At 44.9% G+C, this 13036-nt stretch overlaps 1 protein-coding gene across 5 annotated transcripts in view; it reads left to right on the forward strand.

The window, feature by feature from the left end:
• The first annotated feature begins 874 nt into the window (after positions 1-874).
• SMYD2 (SET and MYND domain containing 2) overlaps positions 875-13036 on the forward strand; it is a 31352-nt gene continuing 19190 nt past the window's right edge. For 4 of the 5 annotated variants that reach the window (XR_008749157.1, XM_055816074.1, XM_055816076.1 and 1 more), the window contains exons 1-3: positions 875-1204; positions 4245-4308; positions 11678-11788. Coding sequence is in view for 4 of the 5 variants with exons in the window: in XM_055816074.1 (XP_055672049.1) it covers positions 1023-1204; positions 4245-4308; positions 11678-11788 (357 nt within the window). In the remaining variant the exon portion in view is untranslated. Of the gene's footprint in view, positions 1205-4244; positions 4309-5515; positions 5624-11677; positions 11789-13036 lie in introns of all 5 variants that reach the window. The other variant, XM_055816078.1, reaches the window with a different exon arrangement.

Consider the following 13036-nt stretch of genomic DNA (forward strand, 5'->3'; position numbering starts at 1 on the left):
ATAAGAAGTAGCTCATCCCTTATGACCATGTATCATTAATTCCATGGGATTTTTTTTGGCTCAGGCTAAAGGGTATTATCCTAAAATGCTAGGAGAGGACAGTCAGCTTTCCAGCCTCTGGGCCGTAGCCCAAACCTGGCACCCACGAGCCGTGCCAGACAGCACAGGGCTGGCCAGGGCCCTGGCCCGACTCTCGGGGTGGCCCACTGGCAGCAGGGGTGGCCTGGCCACCTCCAGAAGCCCCTTCCCCTCACGTTTTGTGGTCTCCTGCCCACCTCGCCGCCTCCTTCCTTGCACCACTGGAAGAACAGGTCACACAGGCCCCCCTCTGCCATCGCAGCCCTACGGCAGGCGGTGTCAACCAGGCCGGGCCGTGGGGAACCTGCGTGGCACCGGGCATCGGGAGCTGCAGCCCCGGTCCCCGAGCAGGCCGGGACACCCGAGGCGCCCCGCGGCCGGAACAGCGGGACTGCTGGCGGCAGAAGGGCTTTGCCTCGGGAGGCCTCGCCGTTACTCCGCAGAGGGGCCGTGAGGCCGGTGGGAGCTTCTTCCCCCCGCACTCGCTTCTCCAGAGCTGGGTCGCCGCCGGGTCCCCCGGGGGGGTTCCACCGCGCCTGTGAGCGGAGGTTACGCGCGGGCAGCCCCCTCCCTGACGCCACCCACTGCGGGTGGGCCGAGGGGCCGCGGCTCTCCCTGTGCGCCCGCCGGGCACGACCCCGGCACCCAGCGGGCCGAAGCTGCCGCGGCCTCCCCCAGGCAGCGCCCGCAGCGGGCAGGCGACCTCCCGGGTGCGCAGCCGCCGGCCGCCCTCACCGCCCACCGCCGGCAGCTCCCCCGCCGCCCGGAGGAGGCGCTCCCCGCGCCGCACGGCGGGCAGGGGCAGGAGCAGGGGCAGGCGGCCGGCAGCGGCCCTCCGACGCCCCGCAGCGCGCTAGGACCCGGCGGGCCCCGCTGGCGTGCGCCGGCTGAGCGGGGAGCGCGGCGCGGCCTGCCCCGGCGCCCCTTCCCTTCCCCGCGGCGGGATGCGCTCGGAGGCGGCGCCGCAGCCGGGCGACCTGGAGAGGTTCGTCAGCGCCGGCAAGGGCCGGGGGCTGCGGGTGCGGCGGCGCTTCGCCGTGGGGGAGCTGCTCTTCAGCTGCCCGGCCTACACCGCCGTGCTGACCGTCAGCGAGCGCGGCGGCCACTGCGACGGCTGCTTCGCCAGGTAGGGCCGGGGGAGGCCCGGGGCGGGCCCGGGGGGCGGCGGCTGGGTGGGCTGCGGCGGGGCCGGCCCCAGGGTGGCTTCTCGCCGGCCGGCCTGCAGCGGCCCGCCCCGAGGCGGTGGCGGCTCGGCCCACCCGCGGCCCGCGGCCGTGGCCGTGTCAGTCAGCGGCGGGCGGGCCCTCCGCGGGGCCGGTGCCGGCAGCGGCGCCCCGCCGGGGGGTTGCCGGGGCGGCGGGGCCGTTCTTCGCTTAACTTCCCTCCTCCTCCGCTCGCGTTTCTCCGGCGGTAGCGCCGTGGGGAAACTTTTACCTCAGAACTGGTTTTCCTTGCTCAACAGTTCAGGAGAAAAGGGCGGGGGGGGGTGGGGGTGGGATTTGCTCTTTACGTGCTGTGGCCGCCACGTAGGCGTGTAACCTTGCTCGCACGGGAAGCCTTAGTTCGTCTAGTTTAGTAGTAACGTAATATTCACCGATTTTTAACGAAGTTTTGACAAGGGAGAAAGGGTCTGCAGTTGCCTGACTCACACTTTGCATTTCTATAGTGTGAATGGAATAGATATGAATAGAATAAACCTCTCCCCCTGTAATGAAATACAGAGAAACTATATCTAGATCCCCGTTTCTCTGTTGAAACCTTGGTCTGCTGGCACATGGCTCTTGCTGGGGCGAGGCAGGGTTGTGACCCTCCTGCGGCCGCAGTGCCACGCTGCGGGCAGGCCCCCGCCGCCCCACGGGGGCTCCAGTTCTCTGGGGGCTCAGTAGCTGCCCCCCTCGCCTGAGGGGAGGGAGGTTTGACCAGCTGCAGGTACTCAGTGGTTGTGGTGAACCTCTCGATGTCAGCTGCTGCAGGAAAAAAAAAAAAAAAAAGGCAGTTCAGGGTTATTGAAAATTAGTTGTGGACATGTCACACCACACCACGTTTTTAAAAGGAGTAGTACTTGCCTAACTTCTGGCAGCTTACTGAAGCAGCTCAGTGCTTACCTGGTTGTAACTCAGAGGAAATGTGTTTGCCTCAGTAAAGGAAAACGACTGTTTTATGTCTGTTTTTATCAATACCTAAGCACTGCCTGCATATGTAGACTGAGAGGCAGGCTGAAGAACATGATTATTACACTCTAGTAGGTCTTTTAATCTCTTGTCTGTCATCTTAACTCACTTGTGCTTTTCATTTTCATCTGTTTTCTCTTGACCTTCTCCTTTTTCTTTCCTTATTACATTATCTGCTTACATGGCTCATGTTATTCCCCCCTCTCTTTGCATATGAGCACTTAATATACTTCCTGGTGAAGTCAGTGAAGTGAGTCCCATCAATCTGAAGACCTGTAGAACCAAGGTGATTTTCGTCCCTTCTTCACACCAGTGGCTTTTCCTAGCCCCTAAGTTTTGTGGTCAGTTTTTTTCCTCTTGTGCCTAACCACAAATTGCCCTGTGCCAAAGAAACTGGCTGGTTTTGTTTATCATGTCCAGAAGATTTCTCTTTGTAGGACCAAGGAATACTTTCCATGCCCCACTGATAGGAAGTAATGTTGTAGGGATAACAGTTATCTCATGGAATAGCTTCTAGAGATTATCTCCAGGAGCATCCTGTTTAAATGCTGCTTGTTCTCGGTGCTGGCTGCCTTCGTGGAGCTCTGGAGGAGCACAGTGGTCAAGGAATATACTGAATGCAGTACCATGGCAGTTACAGTTGCGTAATCTGAAACCTATTTCACACCAGGGTGATGAGGTTCCTCTAAGTGGAAAGCTATCTCAGTGATGTAACTTGACCTGCCAGTAGCTCAGAAGTGTGTTTTGTGTCTGTGCCCAGTTGCATTAACGCTGAACTAACACATACTACATTCTGAACTGTGCTTACTTAACTCGCAAAAAGCTTTAGGAGGAAGGTTGTGGGCTCGGCACTACTTTGGGAAGAGAAACTTCGCTAAGTGGTCATAAAGCTGTTGTAGTAAAATGGACAGAATGGAACTGAAACCTTGTATTTGCATCTGATAGTATTGGTTACTTTAAATACACAGCTTTGGTTGGGGTACATGCTGTCAGCAGGCACAGCCATGATGTTGGCCTGACTCACTCAGGTTGCGCCTTCTACCCTGCAAGAATCATCAGAGGAAGTCAAGACTTGCTACACTTTATGGACTCTGAATGCCAGTGACCTCTGAAATGTTGTACACTGTCATATTGTGTGAGGACACTCACCCTTGTTTTACTCCAATTTACCTCAGTTTAAGACAAATTTTTTTGCCACTTATACTGGGAAGGGTGTGTGGACATTGTAAAGTATTCAATACTGCTGAGAGATCCATGTTGCTGTCACGCTAAAATGTCACGTGTTGGGTAACACATGCTCTATTTTTGATGGGATATGCTACAACGCATGCACCTTGAAGCAGAAAAGGACCTTCCTTTTGGCAGTTCCCTGTGCTGGGATATATACAAAAATAAAAAAAGCAAACCACCAGCCTTAGGTCACCTTAGAATACACAGATACCAGCGCAGACGTTAGCAACACAGGAAGAGGCTATGTGGTGACAGGAGATCAAATACTGTATTTAATAATTCACCATGTTTTCTTGGTGTTAGGAGGCGGTTACTCGTGAAACAATGGTCATGCTTTCTGTAACCAGCTTGAGAAGCAATGGGACTGGCAGAGTAGAAGCAAGGGCTTAATAACGGTGAGCAAGTATACAGAGCAATTGGGAAGTTTGGAAAACAAGGAAAAGTTAGCTACCAGTATGCATCACAAAGTGGCAAAAACTGATGCTGTCTGTCAAACAGCAAAGAAGTAACATTTCCAAACCCAGCAGTTTATCAGGACAGCAGAGTGCTTTTGCATAGTCATAGTTGTTAGGAGAAGCTTGCTTCTGAAACTCTTAAATGAAAATAGCATCTGCTTTTGGAAGAGGGGGTTCAAGCTGTAGTTGTGTTCTGAAGAAAATACAGTTTTCATTGTGAAATGCAAAATATTGTATAAAAAGTGATACAGGATACATTTGTATTTCATTCAGATTTATAGAATAGAGTAACTTCTGTTTTCTTTTTAAGGAAAGAAGGATTGTCCAAGTGTGGAAGATGTAAACAGGCCTTTTACTGCAATGTGGAATGTCAGGTATGGTAATGCAATTTGTGAGGATGTGGGGGAAGGAGGGTGGGGGTTATTGAACTCCCATTTTTTTATTTGTGTGGCTCAGATAGTTTAATTGTAGCTATGGTTAGTAGTAGTCCGGTCAGTTTCAGCATCCCACAGATGCTGACCATGGAGTTGTGCATTGGACAATTACAGGATTTGGACATGGTCTGCATGAGTCTTTCAAGATCAGTAGCTCTGGGGCTTGGTACCACTGAGACTTTGATTAGAGCTGCCTGTCAGCCCACTAATTATGTCTGTATTACTTCTTTCTTTAAGCACAAACCAGATAATTTAACGTTACCTCACTAAACTGGTAAGAGTCTGTGTCTAATGGAAAAATCAAATCACTAAATAGCCATTTTAAGGAGCTTTTATTGGGTTATTTTTAGAATCTTTGCAAATATTTTGGGTGGCCATAGCTGACAATAGTCATAACCGTTTGAAACCTGTCATGCCTTCTCCCTAACTGACTCATTTTGGCAGCTTTTATTCTTTTTGTATACTTTGGTTTTTGAAAGCCCCTGAAAATAGAATATAAGCGTACAGTAAAGCAGAGCATTATGAAGACATCCAAAATACTTGCATGCAATTTTAATTCCATTTTTACTTCAAACTAGAAAAAGCACCTTTCAAAAAAGTGATTTTTGCCAGAAGTGGTATCTAGCCTTTGTGGACTGTCAACTTGATATGGAAGAATTACCCAGTTCACCTGTGAAAAACTCAACTGGATTGCCAGCTAAATAATGTAAACTATGTAAGATCTGCTGGGCACAGAGTATGGAACAGTGCTTGTGAAAGATTCGAGTCACCAAATGTCTGGCATGCAACTATGTATTAGCTATAAATAATCCAAACCTTCTCTTATGTGGTAGCATGCAGTTGAGTGTGTGGGTTGCATGCAAAGCGTTCTCCATTGTCCTTATCTGGATGTAGATGTTGCGGTTTGTGCCGTTCAGTTCCCAAGCACTTCAGAGATGACTACTGCTTTTATTTCAAGGACGTAACTTCCTCTCCCATTGCGCAAGTTGCAAAGCGAGCCTGGCCTCCCTTAGTTCTCCTTCTGTTGCCTCCCCAGATTCCTGCTTTGTTACAGTGTCTTAGTGAATTGTTGGTGAATCAAATGGTCTTTTTGGTTTTGAAGCACCCAGAGGACTCAAAATGCTTAAAAGAAATAATTTTTTTACAGAATTTGTAATAGTTCACAGAATATTGAAAGACTGACAGCCAACAGTTGCTGGGAGGAAAGAGAACACTTACTGTACGAGCTTCCATAAGGCTCTTGAGAGAAATCTGGGTAAGTTTTAAAGACAGTGTAGGGAAACCCCATGATTTGTTCATGAGAATGCTTATTTGTTAAGACATGTTTCCATATGACATTGTTTCTTAGGAAGCTTTTAACTAGATAAGGGAAGGAAATAATTGAACAAAGCAATTTACTGGCTGTTTAGCACTTTTTATCTGAGATTATGAGTTTCTTCTCTTACTATATAAAATTCACAGTGGTTTATGAAGCAGGTAAGCAAGATTTACTGAAGTAGGGGAAAGCTCAGTGATTTGTGCCAGGAAAAATAGCAAGTAGGTTATCGTGGTGGAAGTAGCAGAACTTATTTCTGCTGATCCGTGGTCCTTTGTTTTTACCTTCAGGTTCCTTCTTCAGTCCCTCCCTTAGTGTCCTGACTTCTAGCCTTGACAAAGTTTATACTTTTCTATTTAAGAACAAGGAGTTTTTTTCTTTCTTGGGTGAAGTCTTGTACATGATTTCTTAATTTGATTTTTTTTGTTGTTTTTGGATGATCAGAGTACTCTCTGTAGCAGAGCATATTTCAAGAATAAGAAACTGAACTGCTCAAACTGAGTGTCCTTAACACTGCAGGAGACGATGCTCAGCAAAACTCTGTCTTTCTGATAAGTTAATAGAGTTAAAATATTTTCTACCTGTTGGTGTGTAATAGGATGCTTTAGATATAAAGACCTTTTTTAGATGTGATGCCTAGACAGTCGTATGACAAGCACAGGTACCAGCACTTCACACTTACTGGTGATATGCATATGGCTTTTGACTTCCTAGTTGATGTAACCATCTTCCATGTTTTAGGCCCTTCTGAGTCAGTCTGATGAAACCAAGGAATGTTGCTGAGATTGAATTCTTTGACATTCTTTCAAAGTTACCTTCAAGCATAATATTCTCTAGAAACCGGTCTCCACTGACTGTACGTGCTGCACAGACAATCTGCAGTGCATCTTCATCCCTGTCTTGTTCAAAGGCACTTTTCAGCAGTTCAGCAATTCTTTGTCAAAGCCAAAAAGGACATCTGTGCCTTGATACTCAACTTGTAACACCGGAGTGTGCAGTAAATGTGTCCCTTTTGCCTCCATGGATGGGACTACTTCATGCAACACTGATTAAAGGGGAGGGCTGTACTTGAGAACTGTGATGGCATTGTCCATTTGATTTTTGTTTTTTTCAGTTAAATTTTCTCTGTAAATCCATATTTTCTTTGGTCAGTTCAGCTAAGAATTACATGTACCCAACAATCATGGTATGATTTCATGTGTTGCTTAGTACCTTCTTACTCAATATAATTCAGTTTGGCAGCTGTTTATCACATGAAGAATACTGTGTGGGGGTAGAAACCCAAAGTTTTTGAGCTTACTCTTTCCTTACTTAAAGATCTGCTATACCACAGTTCTTTCTAGTGGTGTGGAGAGATGGATCAGGAGACAAGAGAAAGGTGCCAAAGTGTGCAGTAGGAAGCAATTTTTTTTGATATATTTCTCAGAATTACAGATTTTATGACTGCAGGTACCTTCCTCTCTCTGTTTCAGTTGAATTAGGGTTTTTTTTTTCCTCTTTCAAAACAACGTGGTTGTTGAAAGTAAAGTTAGTGATACTGCATGTATTTCCTGCTCTGTTGATCCATATGGTATCCTTGTTTTGAGGATCTTAAAATACTTTCCAAACATTTTATGAATGAAGCCTCACAGCAGCCTTTGGGGCATTTCTGGTTTTGCAAATGGGCTATAGATGCACAAAAATACATCGACTTGCTGAAGTTCCTCAAGTGGTAAAAGAGTGCGTCTCCTGCCATATGGCCAGGTGTTTGATGCACTGACCAAGTCCTTCTTTGCAGTAGAATTCCTTTGCCCTGGTTGCTGGGAAAGGTGGTGTCACACTGTAGTGTGATGGACTGAGCCCAGGCGAAGACAAAGGCTTGCAGTGATATAGTGGCTGATTTGTTTAGGGCGCTCCTTATATGCACCCATACGTGTGCATGCTGGCCCTGGCACAGTTCCCTTAGTGCTAACGTGTCCTTTGCCTGTTTTGGTCTGTTGTTTTTTTTTTTTAAGATAAGTAACCTTAAGTTTGACCTTTATTAAGCTGTATGTTTGCATAGTCATAGGTTCAGTCTTGAATGTGGGGCACCTGAGAGTGGAAGTTGTCTTCACTGTCTGTCCTTGAATGTTTTGTGGGTTGGTAGGATCTACCCTGGGTTTGCTGTGTCTTTCTTTTCCCAGCCCCTAATCCAGTTCTCCTTTTAAAAGGATTTGTGATTTCCAGCTGATTCATACCATTCTGCACTCCTCGAAGCACAGGCCTGTTGTTACAGCAGTGGCTTTCAGACCCCATCTGCAGCTGTTCGGGTCTCGACTTCTTAAATTATAATAATTTTAGTCAAACAGCAGGAGACCTGTGCTCATTTTTTCTCCTCAGAAATTAGCTGTTGAAACGCTCTGAAGATAAATGTTTTAAGAGGGTTATGTGGTTGCAATCGTGGAACTGGTGAACTTGAACCAGCTACTGGAGCTCCTCTTTCTGTTATTACATGTAGCTATTATTTATCCCAGACAGAGTGGAGATCAGCTAGCCAAAGTGCAGAAAGAGATGTTTTTGTCATGACTTTCCATATCTGAAATATATTTTGAACAAAATATTTATGGGTTTGTCTTAACTTGTCATGTTGAAGAGTGCTGTAGTTTGTATTTCTGGAGTGAGGGAAACATACTTTTATTAGGCCTCAAAATGGAGTTATTGTCCTGCAATTAGCATCAAGCAGATGTGTTTGAAATGGGATCTGTAGAAATTGCTCACTCCTCTTTGGTGAGCTGCAGAAAAGATACGAAATTCTTGCTGTAATGATCCTGCACAAGAGGAATCTGACACTGCAAGATCCTGCTTAAGATTCCCATGGGGAAGTGTCTGTCCCCCTATCCAAAAACTTTCTCCATGTAATTTTTTTTGATAAATGCCTCCTGTGAACCTTTTGAACATTAACCCATGGAAGTCAAATACTGTCTGTGGCCCAGCATTTGGTAAATGATGGTTGGGAAGGATGGCTGTGAAGATGTGTGAGACTCTTACCTTTGCTGCTTGGTGAAGGACTGTGTGAGAGAACTTTTCCAAATAATACTAGACATCAAAAGTTGCCTCACTGAAATTTGATTACAGAATTGGATGCCATTTGAGCATAATTGGGCCTTAAGCTTTTGAAGAAATGGACTTAACCCCTACACTGGTTTGCCCAGCATTTCTGTCTGGTATTTGTGTGTGTGGGTTTTTTATCAAGTGAAATACAAGAGAAATTTTACATCTTATTGAAAAAGTCCATGTGAGGAAGGAGGTGCAAGGGCATTTGTTTGGACTTGAGTCTTACTTTTTTTGAGTATTACATTTTATTTTTTGGTGGTAGTTTGTTGGGCTTTTTTATGCTGAGCTATATGACAGTGTTCTGGGAATTAATCCAGTAGTCCTGGATGGTGGAATTGTTTTGGAGAAATTGGTGGAGAAGACTGTTTCCATGCTTTGATGTGAAAAGCATAAGCTTTAAAGAACTTCCCTTCCAAAAATGTTGTCACTCACTCCTAAAGAAGAGGAAAATACTGTGGATGTAATGAAAATAGGAAGAAAATATCATTAATGTAGCATTAGGGATTCAAGCAGAAGAATGCTACCTGTTATAATTCAAAATACTTAGAGGAAAATGTGGAAAAGAATGCAAAATACGGTCCTGCTGTGATTGCAGGGAAAGCTGCTGTCACAGTGTTTCCATCCCAGGTATTACTCAGTCATCAGTACTCTCTCTTCTTGTGGTGTTTCAGGCTTTTATCTCATTTCACACAATTCAGCCGTATCTTGTCCCTTTAACCTCCCTAGCAGTTCATATAACTCAGTATGATTCTGCCTGGGGAAAGATTTTAATTAACAATGTGTAAAGAATAAAGGGAATAAATGGATTTTTAAAAACACTGCTTTGAGACAGGCACGTGATTTTGCATTTTGATTTTTTGTTTTATCGGGTATTCTCTCCTGTTTATTTAATCAGTATGTATGATGTGGGTCCTACAAAACTTCAGGTTCTGTGCCTTCACTTCTTGTGCACCCAGCAATGATGCTGAAGTTGGTGGGTGTCGTGGGTGTGCAAGAAGAGGTCTCTCTCTATCTCTCTTCTTAGCCTTCAGCTTGTAGATTCCTAAGCAAAGGCTATCAGGAATTTTCCAGAGAAAGGTCTTGGGGTGTACGTAGGAAACAGGTCTCACAAGGGATACATTTTGTAGTGACAGCCATAGAAGAGTTCAGAGTGTAATTTCATGTGGCATGATTACAGTGTAATGTACTTTTTCAATTCTTCTGGTCTGTATTGCCACGTCCTCTTAGAACATTTACACTGGAGCTTATTTCAAGCACCCTGTATGTATGATTTTTTGGAAGCACTGTAGTGAGATATCAAGGACAACGAAGTTGACGTTGCGAGGGGTTGCATACTCTTGCAGCGTTGCGCTGCTTCGAATCCTACCTGAGACTGGAGTGGGTGTTCACATTTCTTTTCCTAATAAAATAAACTCCTAAAGCTGTCCATGCCCAGGCAAATTAAAATGACATTTCAGAGGAAGAATTTGTGGTGTACTAACTCTGAAATTAGTGATCTCAGCTTTTGTTTTGATCTGCAAAACCTGCAAATAAGTGGACCAGCCAAGACAGGAGACGCTAAGGGTCCTGATTCACCTGGCTGTTTGAATTGCCTTGGGTTGTCCTATGCGGCCTCCAGCTGTAGCTCCCGCAAGGAATGCATCGCCCAATAGATCTGTATCATATCTACTGGTTGTACATAGATGTTTTTAGGTAGCCTAGGTTGTCTCAAATGGCCCTTGCCATCAGTGGTTAGGCAACTGAGGGTCTTCTGTTCCTGCCACTCAATCGCTCTGATGGGCTATGTGATTTTTTTTTTATTTATTTTGATTTTGTTGTTTTTTATCAAGTGGCCTAACACACTGTCTGTGATACCGGGTGAATCACAGTAAGGGGAATTAAGAACTTCCTGGAGGCTGCGAGAAGTTTTTCAAGTTTTCGCCTTGAATCAATTAAAAATTTGTGGGATTTATTGTGATTTCTTTCCTCTGCTGCTGTTTTCTACTAGTTTAAATTTGGTCTGAGAACAAAACTTGATGCTCCCTATACAGGCAGAACACTATAGGTCTGTTCTAACAGTGCTATAAATGTGCATCTGGGTTAAGATATAAATAACTGTGCATTGCTCGAATATAGAAATAAGAATATTTCCATGTTTGAATAAATAAATAAAATGAAATTTGATGCAGTCTGAGGACAGCCCTTGTCATTGCAGACTGTTAATCTGCGATTCTGTGCTCATCTTTGAAAGATTTGTTGCTTTGGAGGAAATTTGTTGAGTGCCAAAAGCCAGTGGCTTGTGCTGTCATTCCAAGTGTTATTGTATGTTGAGCTAGGAACATACTATAAATTCTTAACTAAAATGCCTTTTTTAGTGTGTTTTCATCACCTAGCCGTGTTCTTACTCTACAACATTTAAGGAAAAAATCTGATAATTCTATTCAGTAGGTCTTGTTTTGACCTTACATACACGGATTCTTGCAGTGATTGTGAATCCATTGACTTCAGAAGCATTACTCCTGATTACACCAGGGTCGTTTCATAATGCGGGGCCAAGGTATTAAATGGAAATGAACCCAATAAAGCCATCAAGCTCAGACCTACTCTGTCCTCATGTGCTTGATCTGAACAATAAGAACTGGTGATTTATAAATCATGTTGTCTGTTTGCTTCTTTGTCATTTAATTCTTTTTTTCCGTTGAATAAATGAAGATGTTCTGACCTTAACTCATCCCTTGTGAGTTTATTTGAAAAAAGCAGGATAGTTGTACCCCTTAAATGTGACTCAAGCTTTTGTTCAGATTTGGTGAGCGTCATCTTATTTTTTTTAAAGGAAACACATTTCACTTGACCTCTAGGATCTGGCAGGACTTGCTGCATCCTCTTTTTTGTCACTTTATCTTCATGGCTTATTTTTTTTTTAATATTTTTCTGCATTTTCAGAAGGAAGACTGGCCAATGCACAAGCTAGAGTGTTCTGCCATGTGCGCTTTTGGGCAGAACTGGAATCCCTCTGAGACCGTGAGGCTGACGGCGAGGATCCTTGCCAAACAGGTGAGCAGGAGGCTAGACTTGGGAGGTACGTTCCTACTCTGGGTGCCAAGGAAGGCAGGAAAATGAAAATTGACCGACAGTAACTGTCCCTGCAAAGCACATATATACTGGCTTCCTGTGTACAGATGAGTGTAATACAGAGCATGAGCAGCTGAATGAGCTGACCATCAGACCACTGCAGCAGTGTCAGGGCCACCATAGTGCAGCTGGAGACTTTTGGGGAAAGATGACAAAAGGCTGTTGAGGTGTTAAGCTGTGTAGCTATAACTTATGGCCAAGGTACTGTTGAACAGAGTCTGGAAAATTTACTGATAGTTTCACAATGTGCAAGGTATTTCAGCCTCCATTCTGGTAGGCTGGAGCTCTTGACTATGTGTGTGGGCTAGCACCAAGGCCATGTTGGTGATGAGGAAGAAGAATGAGACTTGGTCTTGGTATGTGTGGTTAAGTTCTGAGGAATGCTTCTTGTGTTATCTGTCTGCAGGCGTTGATGTCTTTATGAAGCAGTTGCCTGTTGTACTATTTTTCAGCTATGTCTGTGTAGCACTGTGTAGAAGATAACTGCCAGTACATTTGCGAGTCAAAAACAATTCTGAGGTATTCAGGTATAAATGTTTATGATTACTGGAGGTAACTGGTGAAAAACCGAGATTGAGAGAGAAATCTCAGGCCCTTGGTCTTTGGAGAAAAATAATATTATTTGTAAGGAAATACGATTGCGATGTCAACCTCCGTTTCAGTGTTCCCTAACTATATGGGTATTGAGGATAACACAACTACTGACAGGGAGGGGACGGGATTCGTGAGTTTCAAGGTTATTATGCTGTGTATCTTTGTAGAGATCTAAACTCTCCGCAAAAACAAATCCTCTTTGAAGCATATTTGTGTGATTGAGGTCTGCTTATGTGACAAGGGCAACCTGGATACTGTATGTAGTGAGGATTTTGGTGGCCTGCTGGGAAGGTAGCTGCGTACTTGCTGTGTGTGTGAATGTGTGTGTGTGTGAATGTGTGTGTGTGGCTTAATTAAGGCATGGTTTAGTGGTGATGCACAAACAAAATCAAATGTTTAATGACAAAAAGTCATTGGAATAAATTTGTGCTTTTATTGCTTACAGGGAGGGGGGAGAACCCTACATGTCATATAAAAGCTAAATATGCAAGCCATAGTCCCTGAACCTCAGCTGCTGGGCCACCTGCAAAGCCATATTTAATGGCCAAGATTACAAAGAAGTGGCCTGAGGCCAAC

The sequence above is a fragment of the Falco peregrinus genome, chromosome 11 (genome assembly GCF_023634155.1).
Source record: "Falco peregrinus isolate bFalPer1 chromosome 11, bFalPer1.pri, whole genome shotgun sequence".
NCBI lineage: Eukaryota > Metazoa > Chordata > Aves > Falconiformes > Falconidae > Falco > Falco peregrinus.